General features: G+C 30.6%; 1 protein-coding gene across 5 annotated transcripts in view; it reads left to right on the top strand.

Annotated features, from left to right (window-relative positions):
* The first annotated feature begins 4,004 nt into the window (after nucleotides 1–4,004).
* LOC143078795 (cell adhesion molecule Dscam1-like) overlaps nucleotides 4,005–9,815 on the top strand; it is a 58,984-nt gene continuing 53,173 nt past the window's right edge. For all 5 annotated transcript variants that reach the window (XM_076253773.1, XM_076253772.1, XM_076253771.1 and 2 more), the window contains exon 1: nucleotides 4,005–4,360. In XM_076253773.1, the coding sequence (XP_076109888.1) occupies nucleotides 4,303–4,360 (58 nt within the window). In that variant the 5' untranslated portion in view covers nucleotides 4,005–4,302. The remainder of the gene's footprint in view (nucleotides 4,361–9,815) is intronic.

Below are 9,815 nucleotides of genomic sequence, written 5' to 3'. Positions count from 1 at the left end.
GTTATTCTACTAAAAGATATACATTTCAGCAGCTAAAATAAAGTTTGATTATATATTGTTGTTCAAACAACATATATTTTCCCAACTTTTAGTTTTTAAACTTATTAAATATGAAAATGTAGTGTACAAACTCCACAAGAACGGATTGAGAAAAGCAAAACATGTTTAAGGTATTTTCGTGCTCTTCGACTTTTTCTTAAACAAACTACTCCAAAACAAACAACTCCCATACCATACTTGAGTTAAATTGAAAAATATTCAAAAATTAGGACACAAGTAGTTAACGATGGTATAATCTAATAAATCGATTAAAAAGACTAATGAACTTAACAAATACAGAATTTAACGCATGAATTCCTATTGAAACGAGACGTGGTACGTTAATAGGGTATATGTATGTATCTCTGGACTTGCAAATTCGCACTCTTTCAAAATGTTACAAATCGTGAATTAGAACACAATCGATAGAGTAGTCGATTTTTTTTTTGGTTTCTGAAAGGTGGAGATTAAATATATCGCTAGTAGTTCTTTGTCAGAGCTTTGTCGGAATTTTTTTGTGTTAGAAACTCAGCCTACTATATCAAAGCAATAGTGATAAACATGTTGACTGCTGTACCCCTTTATTTGACTTTTGTACCTATAATGACTGTTTGTTATGTTTAAACATTGTAGTCAATATAATAAATTGTATGCGACTGTCTTACAATTGAGAGGTTAAGTTATCTAACAAACCAGATGTTATCCCTCATTTTCTACATAATAAACGCTTTACCAATTTAGGCATATGAATAATGGCAACAGTAGTATACTGGTGTTCAAAAGTCCTAAATCCATTGAGCGAAAATCAATCTGGTTACAAACTAAAACCTAGGCAAACACACCAACCACAGGAGGATAACAAAGGAAAAATAGGAACACCAGAGTGCAATAAAAACAAAAGCCAACACAAAAAGAAACGAACTATTTGATAACAACTGACACATTCTCGACTTGGTACAAGATATATTTTAAAAGAACAAATGGTGGGTTAAACCTGGTTTAATGGATAGTCAAACTTTCACTTTATGACAATGTTGAAAAAATATCGCTAAAAGGGGAACACTACATGGTAGAAATACAGCACAAACACATAAGAACATTCATAACAGAGAAACGCACAAACAAATAATATAACAGTCGACACAAAATGCAAACCACAGGACAACAACGAACATATTCCATTAACGACAAACACCACAGGATATAAAAAAAAAACAGGGACGTGCTTACGTAACTAACAAGCATTCTCGAACTTTATTCAAGTATTTTCATAATATTCGTCAAAACAAATTTCATAACAAGACAACATATTATCCAACCGAAAGATAAAAAATAAATACATGAATGTTGGATGTGCAACACACCGAGATACGCCGCACTGCAATGCAAATTCACACTCATTATAGCAGTCATATTCGGTAATATGACAATGATGGTATAAATTAAGGACTTTCCATTTTAAATTTTCCTTGGAGTTCAGTATTTTTGTGATTTTACTTTTTATTGAAAGTCCATTTTATGAATATTTGACAAAAATATACGACATAATACATATGACAATTGTTTCCCATTCGAATAACGTGTTTGAGCTTTCGATTTTGCCATTTGATGAGGGACTTTTCGATTCGAATTTTCTTAGTGTTCAATTATTTTGTTATTTTTCTGTACACTGATGTTCAGACACTAAAAGAATGAAAAATTCTGACGAATTATCATAGACTAGCTCCAAAGGGATGTGCCGACAGGATAAGCGTCTCCTACTAAGCTACTCCATACTTAAATTGTACAATAAAGGCAACAATAGTATACCTTAAATTGATATGTTCGTGTCTATATTATCAAATCATATAGTATCGGTCTTCATATACATACACAAATGGTAAAGTATAGATTGTTATGGCCCTCAAATTTTTTACCAACATTACAAGAATATTACAATGTCATTTTCAACGTACTAATGACGAATAAATGGTTGGCCTGACTAAATATCTACAAATTTGTGCGCTAACTACATACAAAAAATTCGCTGTAATGTCTAAAATCCGCGGAGGTCAATGTATGATGTTAAACTTATTGAAAATATGTTTTGGGGAATATGTGTGTGTTTATTCGTTACTTTGTAAACATTTATAGCTCATAACTTATAGTATTCACGAAGACAAAATGTCCAAAAATTATTCTTGGTGTTCATTTCTAGAAAGTGATTGCTATACAATCAATGAAAAGTTTATATATTTGTATAATGGATTGAAGTTTGCAGTGAGTTGATATATACAATTAAACAGTGATTTTTCGGATAATTAAATCATTTCATTATATAACTGTTGATTAGAATTATTTTACGTATGGTCTTATTGAAGATCCCGTTTTTTCAGTTTTTGTGTTTTGAAAATTTCTCTGGATAGGTGGATTGTTTGGCTCCAACAATCTTCTACCCAAAACTAGTTTTACTCTGCTAGATTTGAAAAGAACCTGTCTTGTTTTAAAGCATTTGACCTGGTTTCATTGCTATTATACATTACTGAGATGGTGTTTTAGTACTTGAATTAATTTGTGCATGTGTGTGTGTGTTTTCAATATTCAACATGAAAGACCAGATCATTTTTCTTTGCAGCTGAAGGTAAACACAGGCTAACAATTAACTTGGAGTTCCTGCAAACGCGGTTGTTATAAAATAAAAAGATGTGGTATGAGTGCCAATGAGACAATTCTCCCTCCCAGTCACAATCTATAAAAAATAAACAATTAGCTGTATTTGACAAAACTAGGAAGGTTGGTCCTCAATGCTCTTCAACGTCGTACTTTATTTTGCCTTTTTAACTTTTTCGGATTCGAGCGTCACTGATGAGTCGTTTGTAGACGAAACGGGCGTCTGGCGTAAATAAAAATTTAACTCCTGGTATCTATGATGAGTGTATTTATAGGTTAAAAATACGGCCTTCAACATGGAGGCTTTGCTACCGAACAGCAAGATAGAAAGAGCCACAAAACGACTATGATAAAACATTTCAAACAGGCAAACCAACGGTCGGTCTAATCTATGTTAAAAAGAAACACTTATGAACCATATCAACAAACGACAACCACTGAACACCAGATTCCTGATTTCCTGGTTTTTAATTACCTTGTTTGTCCTTATCATTAAATAATTTAATTTTGGATACAACACGTCCTCTGATTGGCTGTGAGAATTTTTTTATCAGCCCATAGACATAATTTTGTCATTTGACTGTGACGTCATCAACGTTTTTTCATGATTTACTCCTTGAATATGGAATCTAGAATTAAATTATAAGGATTTTTTCTGTCTATGTCGAAATAACATAAAAGATATGGTGCACACTGTAAAATAACCCGCTACGCGCGTTATTCAGTGTGCACCACATTTTTTATGTTATTTCTTCATTCCTTAAATGTGATTTGAAAATCAGGAAACTGCTGCGCAAGGACCTATACAGCAGACTTTGTCTTCTATGCAATGTATTTCTAAATAAAAAAAAACCCCAAAAAATATAGAATACGTTGTTAAAATTTTAAACCGATGCTGTTTAATCCTGTTGATCTTTCCAATTCAAGACCGAGTATGAACATGATTTGAATTATTACCTGATCAGAAACAGTTTAATTTTTATGATTAATGTTGTTTAAAAGTTATAAAATATAATTCGTATTTCATATAACAACTACTTTCTTTTTTCAAAATGTTTTGTATTATGCGAGTCACGTGCATGGGGTACTCGAATTATATTATTTAACTGTAATGCAGTAGAGCAATCGCTAATTTCCCATTAGAATAGTAAATTTTATTGAAATAATTAAATAAAACAAGCTCGTTAATTTATTACCGTATTTGGAGGCTGGACTTGCATTCAATATCTATCAAACTGACATATTGATTGTACGTGCACGTGGTACAGGAATATTATCATCTGATGGATCAAATCTGCGTCACCTGGCCGTTTCATTTGACAAGAGCAGACGACAAGTTTCGACAGAAGAATTTGAAATTTAATATACAAGGTATATTTGAATGGCAATATTCAATGAAACATTATTTTCATCTGACTTGTGAAAACGTACGGTATATGGATTAACAATAATTCGTTTACCTTTGCATAGGTAAATAATTTTTCATGGGAATGGTGTATACTGGAAGGAAATACCTCAAAGTATAGTTTTTTTAATGGATTTTAACTATGTAATAGTGCAATATAATCATGCCAGGGTGACAGACAGACTGCAGGTGGACATTTACACCTGAATATGTCACTACTACGGACATTTCTATTCCTGACTATTTCCGGAAGTCCATTGATAACAGGTAGGTTTTTCTTTTACAATGAAATCAATTATTCAAGAAATATTAATCTTTTATTATGCTCTAGTAATGTGTATGTATAATTAAAGCTTTTACTTATAAATTATAATATGTAAATAAACAACTTGTTTTACATAACTGCTACTAGCTCATTACACAGAACAACAACTTATTCGAGAATAAGATTGTTTTTCCATGGTATATTTCTAGAATTACCCCTGATTTTATTCTGTAACACGAATTGTAATAAATTTGTCCTTATTGATACTTGAATACTTTTTGAGGACTTGTTGAATGTTTTACCTGTTCAGACAAAATTAACACCTGTAATTGTGTTTTAACCTGCACTTAGTTTTTTGTTATAATCATAGGATCAGATTCATAATCACGAATACATTTTGTAATAGGCTGTAATTTTCATACCTATTAACTACATTCCTTATTGTACGAAAGGAAGTCAAATGGAAACTGATTCATACAATATCTTGAATGAACTATTATATCTTATAATTTTAAACGTTATTTCTGAAAAGGCAAACATGCAAGATTGATTCAGATAAGACAAAATGCACCTAATGTAACTGCTCTTTACAGATGAAAACTAAAATTGCACCAAAAATCTTCTTCAAACTATATGGCAGTTGTTTATCATTTGTTCTGTCGATTGATACCGTTTGATTTTGTCTTTTTCCCCTTTTTTAATTTGCATTGGAGTACATCATTTTTGGTATACTGTTTTGTCATAAACATAAAAGTTTGTTTAATATTCTGTTGTCAGTTACCGATTTACTTTTCAGAATTAGTTTATAAGTTGAATAATTAAAAGATATTAAAGAATTTATGCTTTGTTCTGTTTTTACTTACATTTGTAATACCCCTTTTTAACTAATGCTCGGATTTGGGAATGAACTTATCTATTTGAATGTAGGCATCAAAGCCAAACCTATTTTTACTTTTGATTTATAAGAAAAATAAAATGCAAAGTGGATGAGGTACAAAAAGTATTTAGATATCAATGATATGATTGAATTAATGAAAGTTTGATAAAACATGTTAAAAGGCATTAACATTAAAAAGCAATAAAATAATAAAAATAAAAATTCTATCCTCTTGACTAACAATTGATTATTTAGCATATGAATTATACTCACACAAAAATCAAGGATCAATTTACTTAACTGAACTATCTGATTCACAAACTATTCTATATTGAAACCAAGCTTCACAGCTATAGTAAAATTATAATATGAAATCTTATCCGTAATGTAATGCTGCATATTTTAACGAATTGACATTTTTAGCGCAAAGAATGACATATGTTATAGGTAAATAGATTAATGAAACAGATTTTAACGCGCATGACAAATCATTTTTGGATTTTCTTTCATCCGATACGTTTGAGAAGCCAAGTATATAAATCGTTTAGAAATCTTCAAAATCAAAATGATTCTAACCCCGCCAAATTTCCAAGTCACTAGCATGTAATTCAGAAGTAATCGTTTGTCAGTGAATATCATACTTTGTCAGTTTGATGTTTGTACATAGTGTTCTCATTGGAATGTTTGACTTTGTTTTGGTGCTCGTGGAAATTCGATATACTGAACCTAGAACATAATATCATGACAGTTACTGCTCGATGAAGGTTATACGGCCATCTTAACAGGGACTGGTAAAATACAAAGTATTGCTGACCATATTCTAAATTCAACAAAATCTTTTCGAACTTCACAAATTTAGGTCGGACAAGAAACTGTCTAATTACATTTCTAATAAGATGAGTATTTGTGGACGAATGAACAAAAGACGTATTAAAAAAAAACAGCTTTACAAACACGTTCAAGTTGAGATATGAGCTTTTACTCATAAAAACACACGATATCACGGACCTCGGACCACTCTGTCCGTGATAACTCGAATCTAGTTTAACCCCCCTAATTATTCTGGAATTCATATTTAATCACATATAAATACAGAATCAAACTGCACACAAATAAATATAGCATTTACAGTTCATCGTAATTTATACAATAGAATGTAATTTTGTCTTCAAGGTTGGATAATCATATTTCATTTTTATTTATAAAATGTGCTGTATGTTTCTAATTAAAACTTAAAAAGCATCTGAAAATCAAAATTAGTTGTTCGGATACTGTTTCTTCGATGTATAGAATAATGGTATGAGTAGGTTAAACCTGCATGAATTTCTCATCAACTGACATAAAACTTGTAAATCGAAAATTTATCTTTCTATTCAGTTTTTAAGTTATTCAAATGTTAAGCAAACAGATAATTTAAATAACCTTTAATACGTGGGCTTATTTTTTAATAAAAATCTCCTGCTGGCAATTTCACTCGAAGCAAAGAATACATTCAATTTTCAACTACATTTTAACCGTCCTCATGACGGGAGAAAGTCGACCTCTTTGAAATAACCATTGTTGGCGATACAATGGAACTGTAATTTAACAAATCGATAGCCTTAGAATGTTTAAAATATATTGTACCTGTCTTATATATATATATTTTTTCATTTTTCTTAAAAGTAAGGAAATATTTCAATAACAATGATAGAAAGTTTTTGCCTTTTCGTCAAAACATGTATGATATAATTTTGACTTTGTGACAAAAAAGGGTTGTGAGATGAATGAATATTTACAAGCACAGCATATTAAATCGGATGCATGTAATTTACATGACTTAGAAATTCAAAAGATATTCGGTGGGAAATATTCCAAATTGTTGCGTTTGATTCGTAATTCTGGATTTATTTTATTAGGAACGCACAGAGTTTAAAGTTTGAACACCTATTGCCGGCTAATTAAATGAATGGGAAATTAGATAAACACCCTATTCTTTCTGAGGTCAAATTTGACGGAGACATTTGTAATTTCTTTCCTTGAAAAAAAAACCCAAAACTATTCAGTTAGTTAATCAAGTTTAACGTTATAAAAATAGCATACAAACACAAGAACGTCATTTGATCGTTTCTGTCCGCCTTTTTTCTGTTTACATATTATATCAAGCAACGTAGAGGATACATTTTAACATACAAAGTGCATGTATCAAACATTGTTTTCATCCCTATTTCTCGAAAGACATATTTTTTACTTTTTGTTTTTGTTGCAATTCAGTATTTCTGTTGTTCCGTTGTTTCCCTCTTATAGTTGATGTGTCTCTTGGTTTTGGTTTTCTACCCAAATCCGTTTCCTCTTAATCGATTTATGACATTTGACCAAGGTATACTACTGTTGTTTTTATTCATTTGTTAACGAATTGTTTTTTAAGCGGAAGACATCACCGTCTTTGTTTATTTTAGCCAGAATAAATGAATTTATTGAAACTAAAACAAGGTGGAGAGAATACAAACTGGGCACGATACAACAATCAAGTTATACCAAAGGCCAAGGGATATAAGACAATATCGTTTGTATGCTTTTGAACCAGTCATCAATGAGATAGTGCTTATAATTTAGTACTCCAGGTACACTGTTTGTCTCTACACGAACATAAATATTGGAGTTTTTACCCTTGGACAAAATATTTGCATTAGTGACGTGCATTGCAATGCTTAGGTAATGATCTATCTTAAGTTTTATTATCAAATATGTTTGAGAATTACTTCGTTAGTAATAATAACTCCGATATGCATCAAATTCTATGACCGTCTATCATATTTTTGAACATGTTGAAAGTAGTCCAAATCTGGCCTGTATGTTGATGTTTCGGTAGGCGAAATGTGGTACCTATTTGGTGTATTCTGCATTAAAAAATGATAAAAAGGTATATCAAACTTTTCTGACAGATTTTTCATATGTAATAGAGTTCACCTCGTTATTAACATTATTCGTATACTGTCCCTTGTTAAATTTTGCTTAAGATATGGAAATAAGAAAACATTTTGTCGACGTTAAATGTAATTGCATTTATGGTACATTTACTATTCTCCAAAAGACTATTTTCTATTTAAGTTGATCGATCATCATACCAGTATGACCTCTTCTAATTTGCCTTTCCTGATGACATCGTGCCACCAGTATAGTCATATCTCTAACTGAGATAGGATTATATGGATGACCTATAATGCCATTCCTTCTTTGTGACGATTTATTAATTACAAATTACTCCTTCAAGAAAAAAAGGTTCTAAATAAAATACATTCTCATCAAATTAAGTCCCTTTTCTCTCTATAGAGGAGATTTTTAGTGGTAAATTTGTTCAATTCACTGTGATTCATACACAATCATAGTACTCAAACCTTTATTTACTGTAGACATATTAATGGTAATACTTGTTTACTGATTAAAACTAGTAAGTCTCCAAGACAATAATTTTCAGAATTTTAGAAACGATAATAAGGACTATTTTTGTATATATAATACTCAATACTGTATCATACCTTTATACAAAGAGACATGTTTATAATTTTAGTAACTATCATTAAATATATGTAATATAATTAGTATATTAAAGTATATTAACAACACACTGTTATCCATTTCAACTTTCTCAATATGAGTAACCAAAGTCGACAGTGGTTTACTTATGCAGGTATAGAGAATATACCAAATAAAAAAAATATACCGAACTCCGAGGAAAAGCTCAAACACATCAAACGAATTGATAGCAACTGTCATATTCCTGAAATGGTACACACATTTTCTTATGTAGAAAATGTTGGATTAAACCTGGTTGTATAGCTAACTAAATCTCTCACTTGTATGACAGTTGCATATAATCTATCAGTCAGAAGTTTCAATTAATGTTTGCTCTTTTCAGTGATGTCGTGCATATCATTACCAAAGACTAGATATTCATTTGTGAAGATGTTTGCATTAAATGAATACATATTTGTTGTCATAATTTTAAATTATCTCGTTATTTTTTTAAGCAATACTGTGGTCAGAATGATAAGGAACATCATGTGACATCAATTTCTATGTCTTTGATAGGCTATTTAGTAGTGATTAAGATATGGTTCTAATATACCTGTTGATAATGATAATGATGGCTGTATAGAGTCTCCTTCTTTAAGTAAGTGAAATAAAATACGACTGGCTTATAGTTATGTTGTATTCAGAAAATGACATTATTCGAAGCTCGACACTCCTGAAGAAGAGAATCTTATATATCAATAAAAATTAGCACTGGATTGAAACAATGTTCAGGTAATCAATAACCATGCACATTTCAACAATACGCTATAAGTAAAACGAATCACCTGATTGGTGAGTCTATCATTAAATGCAATAATACCTACGTGCAAATCATCAAAGTTGTCTCAATTTTGATGTTGCAATTATAATTAAAGTACAAAAAGAAATATAAGAAAAATTAAATCAAATGTTAGAGTAATTTAAAATCCATTTAATGTAAATCAAATATTTAGGGCAAATAGAAAACAGATTTTTTGTCATAAAAGCACATAGTTACAAGGAATTACATTGCACATCAAACCTTT

The sequence above is a fragment of the Mytilus galloprovincialis genome, chromosome 6 (genome assembly GCF_965363235.1).
Source record: "Mytilus galloprovincialis chromosome 6, xbMytGall1.hap1.1, whole genome shotgun sequence".
NCBI lineage: Eukaryota > Metazoa > Mollusca > Bivalvia > Mytilida > Mytilidae > Mytilus > Mytilus galloprovincialis.
The sequence above is the reverse complement of the archived record's forward strand: the minus strand, read 5'-3'. Positions and strand labels throughout refer to the sequence as shown.